This window comes from Pogona vitticeps, chromosome 9 (genome assembly GCF_051106095.1).
Source record: "Pogona vitticeps strain Pit_001003342236 chromosome 9, PviZW2.1, whole genome shotgun sequence".
Taxonomy (NCBI): Eukaryota; Metazoa; Chordata; class Lepidosauria; order Squamata; family Agamidae; genus Pogona; species Pogona vitticeps.
The window spans coordinates 24175316-24203289 of NC_135791.1; the positions used below are offsets into that span (position 1 = coordinate 24175316).

At 43.8% G+C, this 27974-nt stretch overlaps 1 protein-coding gene across 2 annotated transcripts; it reads right to left on the bottom strand.

The window, feature by feature from the left end:
- Positions 1-155: 155 nt before the first annotated feature.
- Positions 156-27974, bottom strand: CRX (cone-rod homeobox). 2 transcript variants are annotated; one of them, XM_072979490.2, is made up of 5 exons: positions 27596-27974; positions 17724-17781; positions 9580-9787; positions 5700-5851; positions 156-3813 (listed from the first exon to the last, which is right to left on the bottom strand). In XM_072979490.2, exons 3-5 carry the CDS (start codon positions 9674-9676, stop codon positions 3190-3192), a joined length of 873 nt encoding a protein of 290 aa, XP_072835591.1. In that variant the 5' UTR covers positions 9677-9787; positions 17724-17781; positions 27596-27974; the 3' UTR covers positions 156-3189. The 2 variants fall into 2 exon arrangements, with proteins under 2 accessions (XP_072835591.1, XP_072835590.1); XM_072979489.2 differs by lacking the exon at positions 27596-27974 and adding an exon at positions 17972-18055.

Genomic DNA, 27974 nt, shown 5'->3' on the forward strand with positions numbered 1-27974 from the left:
CTTTGCAAGAGCTGAGCAGTAATGCTACGGATAGGACATTTTGGAAGTCCCCCATTCAAAGGCTTGCTATACGTCGGAGTCGACTTGAGGGCAAATAACAAGCGTTCTAATTAGCAGCCAAAATTAACGACAAAAAAACCCACACAAAGCCACTGTTCCTTTTGTATCTAGTTTGTTTTGTTTTTAAAGATTTTAATGTTTTTCTTTTTTTTTTTTTAAACCACCAACAATTTTTGTAACTGTACAGGAAATTGCTTGCCACGGACTAAAACATTAATAAATAGTGAGAACCGTCAAGGAAGAAAAAAAAGTAACTTGCATGGCAATGCCTCTCACCTACAGCAAAAAGACAGAGTTGTTTCTTTTAAAAAAAATAAACAACTAAGAAAGCTATGCTAAGAAATCTCTAATACAATTTACAAAATATATCTCTTTTAAAAATTTTAAAAGCCCAGTTTGTTAATGCACAGGGGAAGGGGAAAAGAAATCGTGTTCTTTACAAATATTTATAAGTCACTGCTTTAATTCTCTGTATTTTCATAAAAAGCCAGCCTCCAAGGGAACCATATCTAGATGTTAACATTTGTTGCCCAAAGAAGCAAAAATCTCTAAACTCTGCTATTATCTGCCAGCCCATAATTCTCCGCTCCCTAAAATTCGGCATGTGATATCTATTCCATTTGGTACAGAATGTAACAGAGAGCCTGGAAATTTTACGTTTGCGGACTACAACTCCCATAACCCCCTGCTATTCCCAGGGGATTCTGGGTATTGTAGTCCCCCCAAAAAGTAAAAATCCCAGACTCTGAAATGTAGACTTGTGAAATGAATGCCCTGTGCCGTTCCAGAAAGCGATAGTCTGGGAGGAGTTCACTTCAGCGCTGAACGATGGACCCACCATCAACGAGCGCACTTGAATTGCCAGCTGGTGGTCTCTCCCTGCTTTTCACCACCTTTCTGTCCCCTCTAACACTTCCTGGTGATTGATTCGTTTGTAATCTCCATCCCAGATGGAATTTGGGAACCTAAAGGGTCTTACGGCTTTTGTAGAAATGTTGTTGATCCCCCACAAAAACACTGCTCACGTGCACAAGACGGTATTACCAAGTTCCACTGAGATATTATTTAATCAGGGAGAATCCCACTTTTTAGTCACTTGTGTAGTTACAGGACTCACTACATGATAGACGACTATCACAGAGTTCAAGTGCTGGTTCATGCTTTTCCCCCCTATTTTTTTTTTAAAAAGTAATTTAAAGCAACAACTCAGTTACTTTTGGGAAACTGGAAAGTAAAAAAGTTACCTTTTTAGACACTGAAACTATAACAGTAATTAACTACTTTTGGGGAAGCCACGTTGCAATAAATGTAACTAATGGCTTTTTTTAAAAAAATAAGAAGTAACTTTCCAAGTTCTCTTCCCCTTCAGCTAGTCCAACACGAAGAAAAAAAATAGTAGCTCGGGAATTTTTCTGCTTCCTTGCCTTTCCTACCTCCCATCTAAATCGAACAGGACAGTGGTGGCATCAATGAGGTCTTTAGAGTACTACTCATGCCCATCTAAATGGGGGGGGGGAGACAGGAAGGCGTGGGAGGGGTGAATGAGCACGTGGCAGTCACTGTTTTTGTCTTGTCAGTGGTTTGAAGAAGGAAATAGCAGAGATGAGAAACCTTTTGGACTAGAGTTCCCAGAATCCCTATATTATGTGTGATGTATGGAATTCTGGGAGCTGTAGGCTAACCCACCCACCCCTAAATATTGCACCTCTGTGGCACGTGGAGGAGGTAGGAAGGGGATCTGTCAATGGGGTCAAAGAGAGGAAGCAGCAGCATTGAGAGCATGAACATGGGGCAGGAGGAAAGGATTCTGGCTTCCTCTACATGGGAGAGTGTAGGGAGCAGGTCTGAGGGACATGGATTCCCCCCCACAAAATTGGAGCTGACCCCCTGGGTTACGAGAAGCTCTGCCCTGAAATCCGAGTAAAAAACCAGGATTTTGTTCCAAACAATACACAGGGCAAAGCCCTGCTCTACGAATCACACCCACTCAAGCCCTGGCGTATGAGGATCGAAACAGGAACAGAAGAAAGGGTGGGGGGGGGGAAGAAATTTGATGTTGGCCACCCCGAGGCCTGGATCAGTGATAAAACAACCGACCAGTTTCACAGGCAGAAGGTCTCCAGTTCATGCCCGGCCGTCTTCAGGTAGGGCCGGGCGAGACTCCACATCTTAGAACCCGGACAACCCTCATTGCTGGTCCGAGGGGGGTTATCCTGGGCCAGATGGAGGGCTGACGGGGGCCACATGGCTTTCGACGCACCTGACATTGCAGATCGGAAAGGAGAACCCCTCTTAAAAATTATCTGTCCACTCCAGGGGCAGACACACACATACACACACACAACAACCCATTTTATAGCACGATCGCTCCTGCTCTAGCCAAAAGCCCACAGAGGGCTCATTTACTTATTCATTTATTCATTCGTTCGTTCATTTGTTGTTCAGTTCTGGCTTCTACTGTCCACCTGTGAAGAACGGACGGAGATTTATGAAAAGCAGCTGTTCGGTGGTTAAAAATTTTTTTCTTGCCCTCACTTCGGCTAACTCGGGGTTTTAAGACTTTTCTTTGTTTTTTTGTTGAATCCAACGGTGGAGAGATATGGGCTTTGTCGAGAAACTCATTGGAAAGCTTCCATCTCCTCTTCGCTTCCGGCGAAGACCTTCAACAGACCCGTGGACCTTGGCAGCTTCTTGTCCAGAGTGGTCCCGAGAGCGCTTGCCGCCATTGTCTGTCTTTGATTTTAAATGTCATCCCAGCCGATGGAAGGATGGAGGTCCCGAGCCATCAAGTTGCCGAATCCGGGACAAGAATCGTAGAAGGCGCGGGGTCACAGAACGTACAGAGCCGTGGCTAGTTCGCAAGTTCCTATCGTCTGCACAGATCCGAGTTGAACGAGGACTCCCCAAAACAGCACGGAGGGTTATCAAAATATGAAGCGATGCCAGTCAGTGGAGAGGAGGAGGAATAAGAATTGTTCCTCTTTGGGGAAGGGGAAAAAACCCAACAGTCTTCAAAATCGTGAGATAAAAAGAGAAGCAGTGAGCCTTCTGCCGAGCACGAAGACGGAAGATCTTATCCCAAGAGGCTACGCAAAGGGAGAGGAACGTGTCGAAAAGGGCCGACACCCTTCACAAGACCTGAAACTTCCACGAGCTTTGATCTTTATAATCCAAGCAGTCGGTGGTGTTGAAGTTGAGCTTCCAGGAAGCCGCCTGATCTTTGTAATCTAGGCAATCCACGGAGCTGAAGCCGAGACTCGCGGGCCCGTAACCCTGGCTGGAGAGAGATGCTGGAGACTGGCTCAGGTGGCTGCCCATGGTCGGGGTGGCAATGGGGCTCAGGGCCGCCCCCGGGGCAGACAGCTGTGGGTGCATGGGAGACAGGTAGGAGCTGCAGTCAAGGCCGCTGAAATAGGAGGTCGAACCCGCATAGGCCTGGGTGTAGCCGGGGGCCTGGGTGTAAGTCATGGGGTAGGCCGTAGAGCGCTGCATGCAGGGGGTCGTGGAGGAAGAGAGCGGGTCGGGGATCGGGGAGATGGAGGCCGGGCTCCAGATGGAGACGGTGGCGCTGGCGCTGGAGCTGGGTGTCACCGAATTGCCGGCCGGCGGTGGGCTGTACTGCCCGTTGGTGCTGGTTTCGGAACTGGTCTCCCGGGCGGGAGACGTTTTCTTCTTCGCTGGCCGGGCTTTGGCTTGACCGGTGCTCTGCTGTTGCTGCTGGCGGCATTTGGCCCGACGGTTCTTGAACCACACCTGGAAGAAGAAAGGAGGAGGTAAGCTGCAGGTGAGAAAAACCGCCGGGGGGGGAGGTAGGGAACCACATAGAAAGCTCAGGTTTTTAAACCCTATTTAAGTTTGTTTGTTTGTTTGTTTGTTTGTTTGTTTGTTTGTTTGATTGATTGATTGATTGATTGATTGATTGATGGCCTGTCCAATTCTGGGCAGCTAACAGCAAGTTAAAACAAATAACATCACATAAAACAAATCACACCATCAACGACCTAGATAAAACACATCACCGGTGACATCATCAATAAGATAAAGAAAACACGTAATAAACGGCGCTGATTTTGTGTTTTATTTCAACTGGATGCTGCTTCTTTTATCTTGGGGTAAACCGCCCTGTATAGTGCATACTTGAATGTTTCCTCCGTCCGGTTAAAATAAAACACATAATGACATAAATAAAACAAACACATAATCAATACCATAAAGAAAACGTATAATCAAGGATGTCGGTTATGCGTTTAATTTTAACGCGATGGAGGAAACATTCAAGAATGCACGACGGACAAGCCATCTGGTGCTGGCTGAGAGATTCCAAACTGGGGGACAGAAAATAACGGAAATCCGTTTCTTCTGCGTGTCATTGCAGTGTTTCAGTTGACTCAGTCCTGCAGCTGGAGGCTTCCTGCATTTCCTGCTGGCAACCACTACCCTCCTCCCTTCCTGCTTAGGATGATGCGTGCATGTACATATTCAGTTCAACACACATGCAATGGTGGGGCACAGAGGTACGCAATATTGACAGGTGCCACGTCTGCTAGGATTTCCATCTCTCTTACAAGTGTGGAGCGTCGCAAAAGGGGGAAAAATGGATGTCACGGGGGCAACACTGTCAGATAACAACAGAGAGAAGAGGAGCTTTGATGGTGATGAATAAATCTGGAAGGATCTAAATGGGCCAGAGGGGGACCTGCCGGCGGAATAGGTATCAAATAGAAGGAATAAAAAATTTATCCATGAGGGGGCACTGTGATCTCAATCTCTTTCATAAAATTGCTATCATCCCGGAGTTCGTTCTTGGTCAATTAATTTGACCTTGGCTTTCAGGAAAATCTGTACACACCGTTTTTTTCTAATTCCTGTCTGTAAACACCCTGGAGATCTTTCTAAATGCACAAAACTTGGGAGTCTTTTGATTCTTTTATCATGTAATGCTAGGAATTTCCAGGAAAAGGTTCAAGGGGAACCCGGAAAACGTAAAGCCTTCATCTCCGAGGTCTGAGAGACGTGTTTCAAGGTGGCTGCTATAAAACATCTACACACGGCCTACCTATAGACTATATATGTGTCTACAGTATATGGGCAGGCCGTGTGCAGATGCTTTATAGCAGCCACTTTGGCACAGAAATGCAACTGAGAATAGACGAAAGCGACAGGACCGAGGCACCTCAATCGCTCGGACGTTTGATGTGGCATAAGCCTTCGTGGCCTTCAAAGCGCAGGTCACATGCAGGGAAGCGTGTATGTCATGCACCATCAAGCTGGAACCAATTTAAAGCCACTGTGATAAGGCGTTCAAGGAAGTGTGATATTTAAGGAGTGGCTTTACCGGTTCCACTCCCCCTAGTGAGTTTCTGTGGCTGAGCGGAGATTTGAACCCAGATCCCCAGAATCCCAGCCCGTCCCTCTATCCGCTGCACCACACTGGGCATAATAAGCTCATGCCAAATAAAAGCAGTTCATCTTTAAGGGGCCCCAAACCTATTTTTGCTGTACCAGACCAAGGTAGCTGTACCAGACCAATCTTCATATACAGACCATCGCTAGTCTCAATTTTAGAGATCTCCCGGCCGTCTTAGAATGGAGTCTGCGTCCTTGTCTTGTCGTTTATTTCTCCGTAACGGAGTCCTTACCTGAACTCTGGATTCGGGCAGATTGATCTTCAGCGCCACCTCTTCCCGCATGAAAATGTCCGGATAGCGCGTCTTGGCAAAGAGAGCCTCCAAGATGTCCAGCTGAGCTCGTGTGAACGTCGTGCGCTCGCGTCTCTGCTTCCGTGGGGTGGCTGCCAAAGAAACGGGGGGGGGAATTAATCAAGGAAGGTGAGGAATACACCTCCTCCTTCCCCTCTTCATCCACGCAGGCCAGCAGAGCGTCGGTCGTTTGCTTTATGAAAAAAAACAGGGCTAGTGATGCAGCCACAAAATCAGGAGTCGGAAGGGGGCCTCTTAAGGCCATCCAGTCCAACCCCCTGCTCGAAGGAGGAATCCAAATCCAAGCAGATCTACCAGGGGGTGGTCTTAAATTCCTCTGGAGGAATTTAGACAATCATCCGCCAGATCTGCTTTGACCTGAGCCCCTGCATTGGTGGGAAGAGGGTCCCAAAGTGACCTGAACACACAAGAAAATATATTTTTAAAAAAGGAAAAAAAGGAAGAACGATCAAATCTGCTACTTTCATCATCCCGAGAACACCCCTATAAGGTAGGCCAGCATGCTTACATGACTGATATTGCAACTGAAAGGCTAAGAGGTAGAGAGGAAACGCCTCTGACCTTCGGGTTCTCTCCCTTACTATTGCATTCTCAATGGGAGCCATATGCCTTCCTTGGGGACCCCGGGCCCATTTGAAGGGGGGGCACAGATTTACCTGTTCAAGTTTGTATCCTTGTTTGCACTCACCCCCTAAAGTTTTCCTTGCTTAACAGTGGAACCTGGAATCTTCCTAAAAGGGCCTTTGGATGGGAGACCATCAGGGAGCAAACAGCCAGGAGGGCCAGCTAAGAACCCGATTTGAAACCTGGAGCAGCTGTTGCATCCAGTTGGAGCTGCTCATCTGTAATAGACAGACCGAGGACCTGCCTCACTGGAAAGCAGCATCAGATTAATTTTTCCCCCATTGCATAGGATTGGAGAACAGGTGATCTGCTACAGATGCTCAGCTTAATGAGAGCATTTATCGCCCAGTTTCGCGGCATCCATTCCTATCTCAAAGCATCAAGCTTCTCGCTCTCCAGACAGGAGAGACTGCATGGCAAAGTTGAAGACCTTCTGCAAATTACCACTTAATTGCTGTTGAAAATTAGCAAGGTTATCTTGAGATTTGCACAGAATTATACAGAAGAGGCATTTCCTAAGGACTTAGAAATGACTCCCCCCACCCCACCGCCAAGCTCCTTTTGAGAACTTTCAAGATCACATCATGCTTTGTCATCTGGGCAATCATTTCCTTGCATTTATCTGATCTATCTCGCCACCCATTTATCACTCCATTTGATAGCAGTTTCTTTTTTTTGTAAGTCAAGTAGATGATTGCCTCTGCTTTAATGAATTTCAGAATGGCTTACGAATGTAAAACTAATCATAAAATAATTTTTTTTTCAAATCTGGACTCCTTCCATTTAGAAAAAGGAGTTTGAAGCTGTAACTTCAACTCTCAACCTCCTAGTAAAACTATACAATCAACCTGAGCTAATAATGTGTTTTTGAAAAAAACTACAGGGATTAGTAAAAGTCCTACCTCGCAGGGTTGTGCATGCCTGTGAGATCATGCAGGAAAAGGACCCTGTATATAAAAAGTACTGTACTTGCTTTCTATGTTGCCTTCCGCTAGTATCCTGTAAGAATGCAAGGTTTCCAGGCTGTGGTTTTGAATTCAGTGTTGTTGTTTTTAGGGTGAACAGGAATATACCTTTTAAAAAAGCTTTACATTTTTTGGCCACAACATATAACTTTTCTGGTAGGATTTTTACCTAACCCATAGGGCAGGTCCAGGGCAGATGAATCTAGAGATCCCTGTGTGATTCTAATGTAATACCCCATTTTCTGCCCTTCTGGGTGTTTATACACAAACACACACACCCCTTTTGAATTGCAGAGCTGGAAGGGGCCCTCTGGGTCATCAGCCCCTCTCAAAGAGGCACAAGGGGGAATTGAACCCCCAACCGCTGGCTCCACAGCCATTGACCTGAGCCACAGAGAAACATCACAACACAGCAGCCTGGGGAATTCTGAGCTCAAATCAATCACAAAGCTCAGGGCCTTCTATGTGGTGGCACCAGCCTTATGGAACCAGCTTCTGGAGGAGTTCCACCAGGTCCCCTCCCTGCTATCATTTAGGAAGCAGCTTAAAGTACTGCTTTTCAGAGACACCTTTCATACCGACCCAGTTCTACTATTAGGAAAAATAATTATTTTTCTATTATTAGGAAAAAAATCATCTCTGGTGCCGTTTGGTTTTATGCCATGAGCCTTTTACTTTTACTGTTTATTTGTTTGTTCAATGCTTGTTTCAGTCTGCTGTTAAACCACCCAGAACAGTGCATCTGTGCTCATGGGGTGGCGTTATGAATAAAATATCTGATACAAGTTGGATGGCGTTTGCCTGCTAGGTAGAGCACCCAGCTTGGTTAGCTTGTGCTTGCTCTTCTTTGATGTAAACTAGGGGAAGAAATACTGAGATCAAATGATGGGAAAGGATGAAATGAGAATTATTCCCAGGTAGTGGCCTCGGATCACCTTGATCTACCTGAAAGGAAGGTTTGCTTCTCCACCGGGGAGGGGGGGCTCCACATAGGTCCCGAAATCTCCTCAGAGGAAGGCAGAAGGAACAGCACAAGCAAGGATAAATCCTGCTGTTAAATAGGTAACTCTATTATTTTCGACCCCTCCAAAATACGGGATCAGGGAACTAGAAAGGAATGCACCATTCCCCCCCCTGGAAATAATTCAAATTTTAAACAATGCTATAGGTGAAAATCTATTGAGGGGTGATTTAGGTCTGCCTGCACATGGACTCAGATACACAAAACTCTGTTGAAGTCTGATATTTACTTAGTTGTTTTAATTTCTCAACTCATTCTCCTCCCAAATGCCTGAACTGGGGTGTGAAGGGAAGAAGAGAAAAGAAGGATGCAACAGAAAAATTCTTTTGGAGTCAAATCTCTTTAATTCTCCAAGAAGTCTCTGTAAATTTTTTTGGATTTCTCCTTCTTTTCTCTTCCAAAGAGCCTTTCCTTTCAAGAAATCCCATCCTCGTTCAACTGCGTTGAGGGCGAGGCTGTGCCTTCTCAAACCACATTCCCCCCCACACACACACACTGATTCAGTATAACAGGAATAATTGAATGTGAATCTCCAAATGATGTTACATCTTAAAATATTGGGAGGGGAGGGTTTCGTTCTTAAATCTGATTAAAACACACACAAAGAGCCAAACCATCTCTCCCAAATAGCACTGTGTGTATGAATTCACATAATACAACTCAGCATCTTTGTATGATGGGCCGAAAGCAATGGTTTGCCCTCATGACAATAGACCCATTGAATCAATGTGATTTATTTCACTCCACTTGCTTTAAAATGCCACAGATATTTTTTTTTGATAGAGATATTCTCTTAAATGTTCTAATTCCATTCAACCTCCTGTATTTTAGATGGGCTTTTACAAGTGCTTATGGCTGCCTTCTCAAGCTAACTGCTTAATAAGCAGTTGATTCCTGCCCCTCTTCCCCACTGTTGGCTTCTCCTTTACAATTTGAGGAAAGGCTGGTTTCCATTCACATAACAATTCGTCTCCCTGTGTTGGTAATCAGGAAACCTAAATGGGTGGGTGGGGTCTTTGTCTTTTCTAATGGACTTAATCCTCCCTCTAAAAATAAGGTGTCCCTGTTGCTCATTAGCAGAAAGAGTAGGTGGCCCATCTTCTTGGAACATTAAGCCATGCTCCAAATGAAAGAGAAAACCAATTCAGAAATGGAAAAAAAAAGGAAAGAAATTAGGAAGTCCACTTACTGGGGTATCCCACTGCAGAATGAAGGAGGTCCATGCCCGGTCCGGCCAAGGCTAACCCATTGACCGCGTAATGGGGTTGCTTGATGTAGGACATCATGCTCAGAAGGTTGGTATCCCCCAACTTCGTCCACGGGATTTCGGAGTTGACTTTGTGATGCTTTTCCTCCTAGGTTATCCTGGTCCACTCAGCGTCCGAGGGCGGCTGGAACTGCAGCAGGCGAGAACCCCCCCCAAAAAAAACATAGAAGAGCTCGTTGGCCAACTTGGAATGGCCAAGGAAAGACCTGCAATGCCTTCTAGAACATCTCTCCTCTTGCGGCTAAGAACAGCCAAAGGTTTGATGGGTGGACTAAATGAAGGGTCAGGCCTGCAGGCTCACAGGTAGTCATCAAGAAAACCCCACCCCCTGCACCATAGAAAAGACATGACATGATAAGTGGGGGGGGCATGATGGGAGCTGGGATTTTAACAAGTCAAAAGGGGAAGCTAATGTGTGCTATTAGGCTAATCAGCCCCACCCTGGGGGGGCTCTTTTCCTACGCAACCCACCAGGTGAAGTCAACAGTGGAAATTTTGGATAGCTCTGTTGCTTAGGGTGTGTGTGCGTGTGTATGAGAGAGACAGAGAGTTTGAGTTTGAGTTTGAGGGGGTGAGGCCCAGAAAAGGCAGGGTAAGATCCCGTACTACTCTATTCCCCAATGGAACTGGTGCAGCTTTAAAAAAATAATTACAAAGGGCAACTCCACCCTTACTCTCCTTCCACGCCAGCAGACCCCCTTGAAATCCATGGGACTAAAATCTGATGGGGACTCAGGACCTGGGAGTTTAATGTGTTTTAAGAAAAACATGTGAATGGAGGGGGGAGGCTGCCTATAAACAGATGCACAATATTGTGTGCTGTAGTGGCCAAATAAGTCACTGGCTGAACCGTTAAGTCACATAAGATTCACATTTCAGGTGAGCTCAGCTAGATCCCTAATACGTTGATAATTTTGGATAATCTCCACGACAGAGCTTCTGAAACTAGAATAAAGATTAGATAAACTAAGTGTCATATGCATAATGAGTATTGTTCTATGAAATTACTATCTATCCATCCATCCATCCATCCATCCATCCATCCATCCATCCATCCATCCATCCATCCATCCATCCATCCATCCATCCATCCATCCATCCATCCATCCATCCATCCATCCATCCATCCATCACTGCTGGTTTCCTGAATTGGTCTCTGGGTCTGTTAATGGTTAATTTGGACCAATACTCACTTATACTCGTGGTGTCTCACAAATAAGGCAAGCAGTACAGAATGCTTCATTATGGCACTCCTGATTGATCTTAGTCAATCTCCAACGTGCTCTTCTTCTTATATGCCATCAAGCTGCCTCTGATTTACGGCAACCTTATGAATGAGCCCTCTCTGAAATGGCCTGTTTTCAACAGTCCTGCTCAGCTCTTCTACACTCAAGCTTGTGGTTTCCTTTAGGAAGTCCGTCCATCTTGTATTGGGTCTTCCTCTTTTCCTGCTGCGTTCCACCTTTCCCAGCCTGATTGCCCTTTCCAGAGAATCCTCTCTCTTCATGATGTGCCCAAAGTAGGAACAGCCTCAGCTTCAACATTTTTGCCTCCAGAGATAGTTTGGGCTTGATCTGATCTAGGACCCACTCGTTTGTCTTTCTGGCAGCCCAGGATATTCCCAAAGCTCTCTTCAGGCACCAACCTATGGCAGCCTTAATATTAAAAACATGGGGACGTTCCTTTTAGGAGATGCAAGAGGGAAATCCTAGGAGTCATCGCCCATAAAAGGAACTTTTCCCAGCTCCACTGGCTGACCCTGATGCTTTGCAGAATCAGAAAAGTAGAAAAGAGGAAGTTTCCCCCCCTCCATGCCCCCCACCCTAACCCTCTCCCTACTATTAGAAAATGGGGGAAGGATGAGGCAGGATAAGTGCAGCGCTTGCCAACATCAGCTGCACTTTAATATCACTCATTTTGTTTAATAGCCAAGGTTTTATGGTAAACACAGCCCACGGAGCGCTCATAAACTGTTAACGGATTAACGGCGGTTCCAGCAATGGATGTTCGGCCATGTAGAAATGGGTTGCGACATGCTTTTTTAAGTGGGGAGGGGAGACACTTAATGCCTGTGCCTGTTAGGTGGGAAGAAAGGTAGGTTTGATTTCAGCGGTTCCAAAAGACGCACAGAGCAGTGGATGAGTCATTATATCTTTTGATTTCACCGTCTAGGTAGGTGGCTTATGAAAACGCAGAGAGTCAGGTCTATAGAATAAGACACGTCTTGAGAGCATCAGAAGAAAATTTGACTTCTTAGCCCTGTGTTCCCAGGCAGCTGGCGGTTTTATCTGCCCGGCGTCTTTCCCAGTATACTCATAGTATACTGGTCAATTTTTCGTGTGGTTAGTGTCTAGGCTAAGAAAGGGAATAAGGTCGTAGAGCAGAAAGATGGGGGAATAAAAACACACACACAAACACACACCAAAAAAAAAAAAATCCTGCAATTGGCAGAAGGATTAATGGATGGAAAGGTAAGTCTGCAATCCTTCAAGATGGTCCATTAAAAACTAATTTGGGAGCCACCGGCTTCCTTCTTGAAACAACCAGAATCCTCAAAAAGAAAATCACAAACTGGCCAGCCAGGAGGAAAGGAAAGGGAGGTTGGAAACGTTCCTTGATATCCAGGGAAATTAAGCACTTGGGTTGCTCCAGAGCCAGGCTAACTCAACAAGAGACCTAGCTTGCTTTGGGGGGGCGCTCCACCCCCATGATGGAACCGAAAAGATGGTGACACTCCCCTCCCGCATATTAGTCTCACCTTGTTCCCACCTCCCCTCTCCCATCCCTCTCTTTGTTCCCAGATCAGCGAGGAAGCTTTTACTAACACCAGTAGATCCTTCTGGGAAGACCATTGTCTTGGAAAAGGCCATTGTCTCCCCATTCCTTTGTCTGGTTTCATTCTCCTCCCTCCTTCCCACCCTTGTCTTCTCTGTATCTCCCTTGCAAGTTTTGGTTTTGAACTTCTGCAGAAGTTGTGGCTTGCTCAAGGGAAAGCAAACAAGTCTAAATGGAGAGATAAGACAACAGCTGGCTCAGAGGTTGGGAGAGGCTTCCCCACTGAAACAACTTCCCTTCCAATTAGAGCCATGTATTGCCCTTGTAAACATTGAAAGGAAATGGCAGAAGTGACACACACACAAAGTGACAGACAGGTATTTAGTCACCTTGCGACACCTTAGATAACCACCTGGGGAGAGAAAATTAAAAATACCTTTTGATTCCTTTTGATTTGGGCCAAAACTTGAAAAGTGCTGATGTTTAAACAAATTCTGGATTTTTGGACAATGGAAAAGATAGAGCACAGGAGATAATTTGTAGGTCAGACAATCAACCTTCTCTCCTCCCTCCAGATAAACTTGGTTTCCATTTCTAGTTCAGCTTTTAAAAATCTCCTACCCATACTTTATGTCGGAAGGGAAAGATTTTAATTGGTGAAGAAGACTGAACTACAAAGCAACAACCCAGGGGGCAGGAAAACTGGCCTAATTAATAAGAGCTGGTACAGAATTTGTATTATGGCACAACCATAACATGATGGCTCAACTGAAACAACAGCTCTCCATGACGGTGATTTTAAAAATCATCTAAAACTGGGTTCTGCATCTCCACTCTTTGCATGCAAACACCAGGCTAAGGAGAGGATCCTTCAAAACATTGGTTTTATACCATGGGAACGCAATCGATTAAAAGCTATGTCCAGACCAGGGGGAGAAAAGAGGGGTAAGGTGAATCTTTAAATCCCGAGGGTTTATTTTGCAAATGGGTGGGAGGTTCCTTGACAGGACAAGGAACCTTCTTCTCTCCTAAAATTCTGCAATATCTCATATAACATTCTAAGTCTGCCCAGATTTGGGAGTGAAATTCCGGCCGACATCAGTTATATTTGTTGGTAAACAAGCACGCATCCTCCATGGGCCCACTGTGTCCTGTTTTGTTTTTCATGTGAGGTACGTCGGCCACATCGGACCTTTTTTGGCCAAGATGGAGACCCTCAGGACGGGCTTGGAGAAGGCATGGGAGAGCACTGGACAAAGTCTGGAATTCGGGCTAACCCACACCCTTACATGCGAGGAGCTGAGCGGTGCGCTGTCTACTCCACGCGCAAGAACATGGTCCTACCATCCCACCCAGACTTGGGCAAACACAGCCTTGCAAGAACTGATCGGTCTCACAAGACGAAAACAGGACGGGTCAAATAAATCAAATCTAATTTTGGAACAAAAAACAGATGTGTGGGTTGAAGGGGTGCAGAATTCTCGCTGTGCCTTTATCCTCATCATGCACGGATTTTATTTTTGAAACCCAAACAAAGCATGATGAGAATAGTTTCCCTTACAGAATCGTATTGTGAAGGGTGTCTCTGAGGAGTTCCGCTTTCAAAAAAAAGCAACTAGTCAAGAGTCTTGGATCACCTTAAAAAGACCAACAAGCTTTCTTTATCATATAAAGGTTCATGGGTTGTAAAACTACTGCATCAGAAGCAGGAACCTGGCATTTTCAGAGAGCGTTTGGTGACGTGGCATTTGGTCCACTCCATGAAAACTTATCTTGAATAAAACCGGTTTGTCTGTGAGGTGAAAAATAGACGGCTTGTCAGTTTTGATCTTGCGTTTCTCGGTTGTCCAGACAAAATGTTTCCTGTGTTTCAGAGTAAACTGCTTTTGAAACTGAAGGGAATATCAAGAGCCGTTCGAAACACAAGATTTTGGAAGTTTTTTTTCTGGCACTTTTCTCCTCACATTGAGTTTTATAAGCTTAAGTATGTTGGAGGGGCAAAGTTATGGTGAGGGTTCTGCACCTGTTTTTGTTTTGTTTGTTTTTTTGCTCTAATATTAAATTTATTTCTTAGTTACACTCATTTTTACTTCGTTTATTTATTTTATTTCATTTTTCTAAGGCCTTTCTCCCAGTCAAGGAAGGCACAGCAGCCCATAAATTCATGTGCTACCTTCTGGTCACCTCCCTGTGGAGGTTTTTGGTTTGATTTGAACACAGAACAGTTTAAAACGGACACCCAGAAGTGGGTTTTTTGTGTGTTTTTTTGGTTTTTTGTTTTGTTCTGAAATTAGAGGCAGCTTTAGGCAAACAACCCAGCCTGAGGCCGTTTCCCTCATCTGGGAAATGGGCATAATAATAGAAAGTTGTTAGAAAAGCAGCAAGGAGATAACAGAAGAGGAAGCATTTTGAACACTCAAAGAGCAAACTTAAATGCCTAATTTTCTTTCTTTCTTTCTTTCTTTCTTTCTTTCTTTCTTTCTTTCTTTCTTTCTTTCTTTCTTGGAATATTTGCAGCCTCAAGCAAACACAGTTACAGTCTTAATTGTAGTTTGACTTGATTTCATTTTATTCTGATAATTCCTAGTTCCTTCACCACAAATGCTGATCTCCTTCTTTTACAGTTTCTTAAAACCAACCACATCTAAATATAAGGTGGTGGATGTAACATCATGAAACTGAAAAACACCCTTGATGGGGCAGATATTTAATGCTAGAGAAATTAAATTTCCCTTGATTTCCTGTACAGTGGAATCCTATGTGCATGTCTTTAAAAGTGTACAGTATAGGTTGCAGCTTAAATTATTGTTTGTTTGAGAGATTTTTTTTCTGGAAGCTTTACTGATGATTCTGAGGTGTTTTTGAATAGTTTGTAGCTATCTTTCTTAAACAGCTATAAACTTTTCACAAACACCTCAAAACCATTAGTAAAGCTTCCAGAAAAACAAACAAACAAACAAACGAGAATTTAAGAAAGACATTTGAGAAAGTAACAAGACTTTTGTCTATTCAGTGGTGCTTTTAATTGCTTTTTATGGTTAATTTTTAGTTGCTTAGGAAAAAAAAACAAAGGAGTCTTAAAAATGGAAATGCATAGCAAAACCAACAGGTAGCAGATTTGTTAGGAAGCCCTCCCCCCTCAAAATTGAATTTATATTAATGTAATTTTTTTCAGGAAAGTTCTTGCTATGAAAGCTATGTAATATTTTGGAACAAACACTTAAACTAACAAACACGGGGGGAAAGGGGGGCTGTTTATTGTAAGAGAAGTGCTCTAGCGCTCTTTGGGCTTATAATGAAATATGGAAAACACGGGGAGCTTTTGAGCAAGCAGATGTTGTTTTGCCCCAGATATTTTGCCATTTGAAATGCCATCTCTGCAGTGTTTCGGATTATCGGTTTATACACAGGCAGCAAGAATGGGAAGAGAATTCTTTAAATCAAACAAGCAAACAAAAAGCTTTCTCTCTCTCCCTCTCTCTCTCTCTCCTTTTTATACAAATCAGATCAAACCAATCCTCCTACAAAAAAAATATATGCATGCTTATGCATAAGATGTACTTGGAAAATGTAAAAATGCCTCTCCCTCCCTTAAAAAGCATTCAAATCTCCTCTGCAACACTTACAATCAAACAGAAAACATGGATTAAAGATAAATAAATATTTTAGCTTGATTGTAATTGTTGCAGTAGATAGAAAAACAATCTGAAGAAGCAAAATCGCTTGAGTGTTCCCAAATTTTTTTTAAAAAAACTTGCAAAGATGTAATGACCTTTGATGATCAGTGGTGCCATATAGATAGATAGATAGATAGATAGATAGATAGATAGATAGATAGATAGATAGATAGATAGATAGATAGATAGATAGATAGATAGATAGATAGATAGATAGATAGATAGATAGATAGAGATGGATGGATGGATGGATGGATGGATGGATGGATGGATGGATGGATGGATGGAAGGAAGGAAGGAAGGAAGGAAGGAAGGAAGGAAGGAAGGAAGGAAGGAAGGAAGGAAGGAAGGAAGGAAGGAAGGAAGGAAGGAAGGAAGGAAGGAATCCTGCGTGCCAAGAAAAATCTGAAGAGTGTAACTTTTCCTGTCGCCGCAGGTTGATTGTGAAGATTTGATTTTTCCTCATGACATAAAATGCCGGCATTGTAATAGAACAGCGTTGCTTTCTGATGATGCTTCTGTAGAGGCACACTGACAAGCTACAGAGAATGTTGTAGCAAAGGGCGATTCCTATAAAGTATTCCTGTCTGTGATCAAATACTTATTATGAGTAATATTGCAAATTCCAGGAAAAAGGAAAATTAAAGGAGCACAACATCTCCAGAGGGAAAATATTATAAAATTGGAAAGAAATTTTAAAAAAATAATAACTACACTTATGTCTAAATTTTACTTTTCCAAAAAGCAATACGGGGTAACCACCATATTTTCATAATCTTATTTTTCTCCCCTCTGCCATCCTTTCAATTAACTTATTCATGTAGGTTTTGTCATTTTTGGATATTTTCCAGGCGTTACGCAGTTTGTTTTTGGACAACAGAAACTGCCTGCATACACCATTGACCGTGGGCGCAACACGTCTGCTAGAGAAGGGGAAGGGATACCCAAGATTTCTATGACAAATGACGAAAGTCTACCAAAAAAAATTTTTTTCCCCATAGGATCAGAATCCATGAGCTTCAAGACTGTCTTGAATTCTTTGTAGCACTAAAAAAAGGAAGATGGAAGATTAACAGACGGACTCACGCCGTTAAGCAACCAGAGGTCCATCGTCTTGATCATAAATGAAGAGTCTCCTTGTACAGTTGATATTCTCTTATAACAACTTCCAGCAGTTCAGTTACTTAAATTCGATCTATACTGACATGTCTATATCGATCTAGATAATCTTCCTCTGTTTCTAAGTGGCCGGCTACCATCTTCTTGATATCCATAATGATGGTACAGTAATTTGGTCGGTATCTGTGTGATGTCTGTTGCAGTACATGAGAAAGTAGAAGTCTCACAGTGCCTTTATGGTGAAATATCTTGTATTTTCCATAAGCTTTCATGTGTCCAACCCACACTTCCTCTGAAGAACTGTGTGGACACATGGAAGCTTCTGAAAAAAATAATAATAATAAAAACTAGTTAGTCTCAAAGGCAAGGCAAGACTTCGGGTTTCTTGAGTGGCGATCCAGTAGCCCCACTTTCCAGTCTCCTGCAGGAACCCCCATTTTGTTTTCCCTTTGGGGGAGTTAAAAAAGGAAGGAAGGAAACAAGAGGCGTTCTTACCTTCTTTCTCCAGCAGATCCACTGCCCAGGCGTCCAGACGGAAAGCCACCGACTGCCTCTGTAAGGAAGCATAACAGAGATTTGGTCTGGGGATGGATCAAGGAGGAAAACCACGGCCAGCTCCTTCCCAACCCCAGGGAACCACAAAAAATAACCCCAGCGAGAAAGAGCAAAATGTGTTAAAAGGATAACCCAGAAGTGATACAGTGGGAGATCCCTATAATCTGTAATAAAAAGAGAAGCTTAACCTGAATTGAAAAGAGATTTAGCCCTGGGTAAGAGATTCTGCAGCCCAGGACTTCTCTGGTCATTTAGATCTGAAGGTTTGGGATTTTCCTCTCTTAAGCCCTGCAGAAGGGGGGGGGAGGGTGGTAGGACGAGCGCGCGCGCGACCGAGCGGTGGTGGTGGCGGTAGTGGTGATGGCGATGATGGTGACAGCAGCCGTTGAGTTGGGGGAAGGTTTTCCTTAGAAACAATTTGGCAGACTGTGTGCAGGTCCCATTCTTAGATCTACTCTCTTTCACATGACTAGCATTATAGCAATACCCTTGTAGATTAATAAATGGGGGGAAGAGTGGCTTTGTCGGATTCTATTCGCCCCCTTTTTACAGGCGGTTGTACCGTCGCCTGGCTTGCTTTGGAGGTTGTATGCATGCCCGCACGCCGGTGGAGGAGGCAAACGGGTTTGAAAATCTGTCCGGCCGACACTTATGAAACAGGCCATATACGTGGAGGGCTTATTCTCAATTGACTGCATGGTGATACACACAAAGGAGAGACTTGAATCTTGGGCTTCCTTCATGCCTTCTCCTTCTGTCACACCACCCTCCCCTCCAAAACCTGACGTCCAACACCGAACATCTACATTCTGAGGTTCCAACCTGTACGTTGAGCAAAACCACCCACCCAGCTATGAAGAGGTCTTCCTTTGTCGTCCTGAGACTCTTGGATTGTGAAGAGGAGAGCGGTTGAGAAGCAGACTTGTGAACTGAACTTTTCCCGTTGTGTGGGAAAGAAGACATACACGTAATACAAAGGCCCTTTCTGGCCAGCTTCTCCCTATTTTATAGAGAGCCCTCCGCAAAGCAAAATAGGGGGCATCGCCAGCCAAGAAAACTGGCACCAGCTAGTTGAATGCTTAGACACAATCTTGTTTTGATGGCCATTCTCTGTTAGATAAGGGAATGCACACGTAACATTATTAGGAAAGATGGAAAGAACTGGGCATGTTTCGCCTTGAGAAAAGAAGACTGAGGGGAGAGAGGATAGCACTTTTCAAAGGCTTGGAAGGTAGTCCTACAGCAGAGGGGCAGGGTCTGTTCTCGATCATCCCAGAATGCAGGACATGTAATAATGGGATTTAGGCTGAAGATCAAGAAAAACTTCCTAACTGTTAGAGCAGTACGACAATGGAACCAAATGAACTCGGGAAGCGGTGAGCACCGCCATGCTTGGAGGCATTCAAAAGAACATTGGACAACCTTCTATCAGATCTCCTTTGATTTGGATTCCTGCCTTGAGTAGGAGGTGGGACTCAATGGCCTTAGAAGGCCCCCTTCCAACTCCGTTATTCCTTGATTCTAGGATTACAGTACTTTTTTTCCCTGAGTTTTGCACCAATCATCTGTTGCAGCGGGAAATTTGTTTCTAACATTCGGTTGTCCCGGCTAAAGGCACCACTGTTCTAATTTTGCTGTTCAGCTGCCGTCATACAGTAACTTTGTGCCAGGAAGTGGCAAAAAGTGGGGTTGTGTACAAGAATCCTCCTCCAAGTCAAGCCTATATTTATTGAGTAAATTGTCTGCATGTAACTTCTGAGAGCCCAACGAGGAACCAGATTTGAAGAGAGACACCTGCCAAAAAGAGGACCATCTCTAAGACCCACCACACAATGGGGGAATCGTTTTAATCCTGTCTTCTTTCCATGCCAATACGTAGCTACCCATCAACCTTTTGATGAACCACAGTATGTGAGGAAGCAGATGCAAAAGAGCTCAAGATGGAATATGAATCGGCCGATTACGATCACCGCATTTCACGCACTGGAGCAGGATGGCCAAGCAAAACTCATGCACCTCTTTTGGCTCATTGGTTTCAAGAAGAAAAGAATTAAACACATCTTTAACACGTTCATTGAAGTCGCTGTCAATCTACATAACTTTGGCTGGATCCTGTCTCAATTTAATTGAAGCGAAGGGGAAGCCCTGTGGTCCAAACAGAATTAAATCTACATGCGAAAATAGGTGATACCTCTAGAGACCACTAAAAAAAATCATCATACAATAAACTGAGTTTTCATGGATTAAACACTACTTGATCAGCATTGTACCAGTGTGAAGACAGTCTCTTTTTTATTATTATCACAGCATCTCTTTCTTTCTTGCTCTCAAAAACAAGCATCCTTGGCTTCAAACACCATCTTATAGAAGTTCTTCACACTGGTAGAATCCTAATGGTGGTGTTTAATCCGTGAAAACTTGGTTTATTGTGTGATGATGATTTAGTGGTCTATAAATGTACAGCCTATTTTTGCGTTTGTCTCAATTTCTTTACTCTAAAAAAAAATCTAAACCACTTGTCTTGTATCTAGGTAATGCATAGCAATGAAATTAAAACTCTTCATGAATATATGATCTCATCCAGAGACATGGAAATTCTGCTGAGGATATTCTACCTAAAAGGTCTTGCTTTTCTGTAAACAGGATTATGATGAGGAACAGATACACAGCACAGTAACCTTGTTCTGTTTTTCCTTTATGGATCCTATAGGAATAAGCATATCTATGGCGTAGCTCTTTCCCTGATATTTAAAAAACCCAACCATCGTGGAATCCAAAGAAGCATTTATTTAGACGTAGCATAAACAACCTTTCAATAAAATGTCTCCCCCATCAGCTTTCTGTTCTTAAATAAGAGTTTTTGCTTTACAAATGAATGAGCGCCACTGTCTCCACTGTTTCGAAAAAAACTAAGGAGCATCTGTAGCAGCAAAATGAGAGGAGATTAAGGACATTTGCAACATGCCATTAATGAGTACAGAGAGGGCCCAAAATTTCTCTGGCCAGCCCTTTGATAGCTCTCCTGAAATTACTCTCGTAAGAAGCTTAGGAGCGGAAAGAAGTTCAAGAAAGCGATGGGTTCATTTCCCAACATCTCCCTGGCAAAAATAGGGTTTCTTCCTTCCCTCCCCCCCTTCTCCCGTTTAAATTCACTTTGCAGAAGGATTTGATTTGATTCCTTTTTTTCTTCTTTTTGTAATTTTGCAACCAAGATTGGCCACAGCTAAGACAGGAAAGGCGGCCCCACAAGGGGTCCAGTTGGCGGTAGGAACAAATTGATAAAAACCCAAGAGGATTTGCAGCAATTGGGTGGAAAAACAAGCGCCCGTCCCCATCGCTGGTGCCCCTGTACATGCATGTCCTCCAAAACCATGAAATGAAAGGATTTGTTATCCTTTGGAACCCCTCCCCTCATTTTTATCCTATCTTATTCTGGATTTCCGCTTGCGGTTGGACCTGGAAACAACCCTTATGGCCAATTTTTCCAAGAAGCTTGATGGAGTCAAGGGCTGAGACGTTTTTGCAAAGAAAAAAGGTCCCCCGCCCCAAGGAACCTACAGTCTAAGGTTAATCACAGCACTAACAGATGGCCAGGCAGGGGGAGAAGAGGACAGGGCGGTTCAACAGTGGCCGCGATATTAATAGTGCATACCGCAGGCCAGCTGCCCATATTCATTTTAACTCTGCATTTATTTATTTATTTATTTTACTTCACTTAATTGAAAGGAAAAGAGAAGAAAACGGTCTTGCATTCTGAGCTTTTCCTTCTTAAAAAAAATTATTTAGAAATGTCGCACAGGGTTGGTCCTGCAGGTTTGGTCTGTGCATTAACTGCATCGTAGCAGGTAAAGGTGATGGAGGGCTTGTGGAGGGGGGGATCTGACCCCACCTTGCTTTGTCATATCCCCTAAAGATAGTATTGAGGAGTGTGTTGGTTGTAAGGAGATTTGTTGACCAGAGTTAGGGGGTGATCAGACAGCGAGAAAGGAACACATCTCATCATACCAGAAAGAGTTGCATTACCGGAAGGTATATCATATACGAGAAGGAGATATTCACAAGACCTGATATTCAGAAGTCTTAAGACTCCCTATGAATATGAGGAAGGCAAGTCGTGGCATCAGATAGCAGCACCTCTTATACAAAACATAATAATTGGGTACTCTGACATAGCGCAAGAATGCTCGCTAGCATGGAAAGATGGTACAGCCAATTATGAGCGCATTGTTCTCCAACGGCGTCTTGCTGTGTTTTTGTTTGGGTGGGCAGTCAATGCTGCGACCTTAAATGGGATTTTACGGTTTAATTTTTCAGGTCTTCATCCTCTTCCTCTAATTTGGGGGTGGGGGGGGATAAGAGCGGGAATTATATTCAAACAAAGCGCTCGTGAAATCTGTAGCAGATCTCCGCCACCTTGTAGAACTGCCATTCCTCTAAAAGACATTTCTTAACAGCTGTGCTAAGGAACTCTGGCAGTTGGAGTTTGGTAGCCCAGCTGTTTAGGCTTGGCAGGACATCAGCTCAGTCCGTTGGAGCACCTGGATGTGGAGCCAGAGGTCAGGAGCTTGATTATCCCACCGTGCGGCCCTGGAGAAGCACTCGCTGTGGACACGCTACAACAGTTCAACAGCGCTACCAGAAGAAAGGAAGAGCCAACTACATTTGAGTCCTTTTTACCTAGAAAATCCTGGAAAGAGTCTCCATTAATTGGAATCGGTTTGAAGCGCATAATGATGACTACTAATTCGCAGTAAGAGAACCTCTGCAGTGAGTCTCTACTGTAATCACATATGGAGATACCAGGGTTTTGAAAGACAGATACTCTGAAGTGAAAAGTATATACAATTCCCATTGCTTTCTGGGATAAAATACTGCGTAACCAGTATAAGTATGTTGTAGAGGTACATCTTCAGAGGAAAAAAAGTTTCACAGCAGTACACAACAACTCATTCGCATGAAGATGCATTGTCCGCGATCACATTCGCTAAAACATTAGCCGCCCAGAGTAGACTTTGGTCTAAATGGGCGGGGTATAAATTAAATAAATAATAATAATAAACACCAATCTTAACAGGTGTGCAAAACCAGAAAACAATACAAAAGAAAAAGTTCTGAGCCACGTTTAAGACTAAAGCCAATCTATCTGGGTTGCCAAAGAAGTAGCAATGTTGGTCTGGTCTCAGCCTGTTGGCAAAAAGTAAAGGGAGAAAATAAATAAATAAATAAATAAATAAATAAATAAATAAATAAATAAATAAATAAATAAATAAATAAATAAATAAATGTTAGAAGAGCAAAATCTTGCAGCACTTTCAATAAGAGATTGTGTGGATTGACAATCGTGAGACAAGACGGCCAACGTGAGAAAAAAAATGATTCGTCTTAAAGATTGTGCGTTTGCTCAGAGAGACCAAAATGTTACCTCTTTGAAAATCTAGTTTATGCCGAAGCGTGTTTCCACTGAGGTCAGTCTGATGGCCTTGTGGGCATAGAATTGTCACCCTAATTGCGTATTAAATCATTTAGAGCAGCCACCACCTTCTCATGCTGTACACACGACCACAGATACACGGTGAAGCTGCAAGTCATGTGTGTCATCTACTCAAACACAGCAAAACACTTTCCCCCCCAAAATTAGTCTCAGCAGAGAACAAGGGGAATATAACAGGAGTAAATGTGTTTTTAAAAGGCTTTAGAAAAGGAATCTCCACTACAGTGTGGTCAGCGCACAACTGAACGTAAAGAACACACCAAGAAATCAATGAATATGTGTAGAATGTGGACATGATAACCACCTGAGTGTCTCTTCTAACTGGAACACACCCGAGCCATGAAAGTTGTGATATCCAACTTATTTCCCTTCAGATAATTTATTTTTCATTCTATAAATTGGAAAAGGAATTCCGTTCTAAAGGAAATCAACCCTGAGTGTTCACTGGAAGGACAGATCCTGAAGCTGAGGCTCCAATACTTTGGCCATCTCATGAGAAGAGAAGACTCCCTGGAAAAGACCCTGATGTTGGGAAAGTGTGAAGGCAAGAGGAGAAGGGGACGACAGAGGATGAGATGGTTGGACAGGGTCATCGTAACGACCAACATGAATTTGAACAAACTCTGGGAGGCAGTGGAAGACAGGAGGGCCTGGCGTGCTCTGGTCCGTGGGGTCACAAAGAGTCAGACACGACTTCACAACCGAACAACAACAAGCTGAGTTTCTTACAACAGATGCCTTCTGTTTTGGCTGTTCACCATCCATGGTGGACAACATTGGGTTGTGTCTCTGCGTGGCAACTATGAAGATGAAACGTGCTCACCTGGCCACGTTGGGCCACCTACCTGTGACATGGGCTCTACTTAGTCTGGGGGCGGCAGATGTTTTCAGCCCGCAACATCCCATCTGGAGAAAGAGGCAAGTGTGGAGATGCATATGTCTGCACACATACCAAGAGTCCTCATTTCTTCCCAGAAGAAGTGAGACGCTTCTCTTGACCACCACCACTGGTGTGAAAGGAGCCCTATGTATAGGGTGTTATCATTTATATTTCACCAACAAGGAGAAGGTTCATCACTCTGTGTTGTGATGCACACACAGAGTGATGTACACATACACAAAAAGAGGGCAAAAGATGACACATTGGACCATATAAATTGCTGATTTATGTATGCAAACTGAGAAGCAATGTTTACAATTTAAGCAACATCGCAATGCCTCTTGCATTGTGGCCTCGCAACTGGGGTGCCCTGTGGATGTGCTGCTCATTGTGAATGGGAGCCCCCCTCCCTCGAGGTCCCTGGTCTCCCTCTTTTCTGGAGGCTGAGCACCCAATTGAACTTGGACTTCAAAAAGGAGGACACCTTCAAAAAGGATGAGATGGAGGCCTATCCAGCATAAAAGAGGGTTGATGGTCGCCCTGGCTCTGGATAAGGAAAGAGGAAAAGGTCTTTATCGTCCAAACGCCCAGGTTGCTTTTTCTCCCCTTGCATTTCAGCAACGGTGGGGGGAAAGCAGTGTGCATGAAATTGATGGCTGGTGGTGGTTGGAATTTGTAAAGGTTAAGTGGTAGTGGGAAGAGATTCGTATAGTGGGCAGTGAGGTTTAAGCTTTAGAGGCTATATCATCATCATCATCATCATCATCATCATCATCATCATCATCATCATCATGTGCCATCAAGGCAACTCTGATTTTTGGCTACTGTTTTCAAGGATTTCCAGGTAGAGAATACTCAGAAGTGGTTTACCCTTCCCTTCTAATGGAGGTGTTGTTGAACTCTACAGCTTTCCCAAGGCTACCCAGGGTGGCTCTTCTCCCAGGAGGCCCAGTGGGGGAATTGAACTCCCAACTTCTGGCTCCACAGCCAGAGGCCTAAACCACTGAGCTACCCAGCCAGCTAAAGCTGGCTATCTAACACTCCCCAAATACAGCTCATTCATCCTTTAGGTAGAATCACCAATTTTTGTAAGTTCGCCCATGGTGCAAATTGAGCCAAAACGGGTGACTTAAAAATGTATCAGACTGGAATGTTTTATTTTTCTTGTTTATTTAAATCCATTTAAAAATATTTACCGATGTACTATTCATTAAGTTTCTCTTAAATAATAAATGAGTTCATGTTAAATAATACGGGCATAAGGAATAATCCAAAAATGAATCCATACTGCTACCAGATGCACTCAGTTGAAAAAGGGTTTTCTATGTAGCTGAATAACCAATCTAAGTATTTCTTAGAAATTAATATTTATACCCCCCCTCTGCCTACCACCAGAGTAGACCCGTTGAAATCAACAAGACATATGTTAGTTCTGAATAACTTAAGTCCTGTCGATTTCAATGGATCGAACTAACAGTCGTTTCAACCGTACTGGATGAAAGTGATCGTCCGCTCCAGTCAACCCAATAACCGACAGACTCTCCTTCTATCTACGATGGCCATTTCAGTTATATTTGGTGCTTTGGTTTTGGGAAGATGGGAGCTGAGCCCAAGCAGAAGAAAACACTGGGAAGCGAAAAAAAAATGACAGAATTGTCCAGGCCATAGGTTTCTGCATGCCTGTACTGCTGCTACATGTGGTTTAGCTGCAGAACCAGAGGTTGGGAATTCGATTCCCCCCACGGGGCCTCCTTGACTGGGGCTAGACTTGATGATCCCTGGGGGTCCCTTCCAGCTCTGCCATTCTAAGACATTTATAGTTGTTGTTGTTAGTTCGCAGAGGCTCATGAGTTCAAAATAAATACTCCCTTTTTACAGTAGATGTAAAAAAAAAGAAAAGCATACACTATGAGCAAAATGAGACACAGAGGGGCAAGACCCAGATACGAGAATGAATGATAACAAGTAAAAGGTTTACTCATTTTGTACATTTAACACGGTTTAGTAGTCAGATGTGTATCACTGTTTAGGAAACATAAAATAAATGGGATACAGAGAAGACTGGATTTAAACCAATGATTGAAATCAGCTTTCTTTTCTTGCAGATTTAAGTCATGATATCAGCTGCCTTGACTTCACTGCGTCCTTCTGGAAAGCTGCTACCATGTTTTAAATCTACTGAAACAGTCCCAAAGAATAGAACAGGTAGACATTTAGGCTAGCTGCTGCTGTAGCACCAGTGGGGTTAGAAAATAATGCCTCTTGACTCAACAAATGCCGATGGGTCTTGTAAACTCTAGGATTACACAGAACTCCTCAGCAAAACTTTAACAGTATGGTTTGGAACCGAGGCGTTCTTACTATCCCCGTCCGAAAGGCGGTTCTTTTTGGTTTGCCCATGAGGGCCACCGGAGAGATGGATTTCTAGCAAGACCAACAAAATCCAGAGGACCGACATCACTAGATCTGGGCTCCTCGCTCAGAAAATAAAGATAATTGAATGTCACCCAGTAACCAATATGTGTGTCTGTTTCTGATCAGGGTCTCAGGTTAACGCTGCCCATCAAGGCTTCTTTTGGAAAGCCTCAAGATGAGGATGAAGTCCCCGAGATGGACAAGCAACCCGTCAGGAGCTTTCCCTGCTAAAATGAGCAACCATACGATATGAAAGAAATTGTCCTAAGTCAGAATCCAAAGCTCACCCAAGGATAAAAAGTACCAACCTGTTTTTCGAATAAATATAAGGAGAGACGAAAACACTATCTCAACTACACTAGTACCAGAATCAAATCCTAGAGGTGCAAGCTCTTTGCTAGACATTGGCAACGGTGCAAGCAAGGAGAGACAAAATTATTGTTTGTAATAGCAAATTCATGATTGACGGGTAACTTTGCCCCCCTATAAGGTAGCATGACACATATCAAGAGGCAGTTAGTTCCAAATACAATTTTCCAGTAGCTGGAACCATATATTTCCTTGACCATCAAAGTACGCTATCATTTCGCCCCTTGTATGTTAAAACATGACTTCACATTTTATCCCATTATCTTTTCCCTCTTATGATCATTCGCCATAACTGTCGGTTTCTGCCTGTTTCCCACCATCCCATTGACGTCCTGATTCACCAAGAGATAAAAAGGAATGGCTTTTCCTCCTTCCCACCCACCCACCTGAAATATAGATCTCTCCCTCTCTCTCCAACAGGGAAAAAGAGAATTTTAAAAAATGGCCCTTCCAAACCCCCTGGCAGTACTTTTAATTAAGCGTGATAAAGCCGTCCCAAGCTGCATTACAAGAGTAAAGACTTTAAATCATTAGATATAATTTTATCAAGGGAGCTAAACCCCTCTAAATCTGGATCAGTTGCAAATAATCATATATCTCCTGTTAAGGGGGAAAAAGAAGGTAGAGAAAGCCGGTTGGCAGACCTGCGTGGCTCACCTTGACGTTGCGTGGCATGGACTTCGGAGGGGGGCCACGGAAAGAGAGAGCAAGGCAAGAGGCCGAGGGGGAAAGGGCTTGAAAGAAAAGGGGGGAAAGAGAAAGAAGGAGTAGGTGCCACCCAAATGTGGAAGATTTAAGGAAGGAAGGCCGTGATGTCAGCTGTCATGGTCTATATTTCAGTGTCTAATCCGGGTGTGTGGCAGGGAGGAAAGGCGGGGGGGGGTTGTGGTTGGGGAGAGAGAGAGAGAGAAGAGGAGGGGGCAATATGATTGAGGTGACCTTAAGCAAGATGTCCACCCGGCTGGCAGCACGTCGGTAATCCACTCCTCCCAACGTCGGCCGTAATTAGTTTTGATCGCCTCCCTGTGAGAGAGGG

What these genes read in the sequence shown, in the direction of transcription:
- CRX (XM_072979490.2), bottom strand. Translation starts at nt 9,676, where the DNA reads ATGATGTCCTACATCAAGCAACCCCATTACGCGGTCAATGGGTTAGCC. An exon ending in TTCTGCAGTGGGATACCCCA is followed by an intron (nt 5,852 to 9,579) that starts GTAAGTGGACTT and finishes TTTCTTTGGCAG; the next exon opens with CCACCCCACGGAAGCAGAGA. An exon ending in TGCCCGAATCCAGAGTTCAG is followed by an intron (nt 3,814 to 5,699) that starts GTAAGGACTCCG and finishes TTCTTCTTCCAG; the next exon opens with GTGTGGTTCAAGAACCGTCG.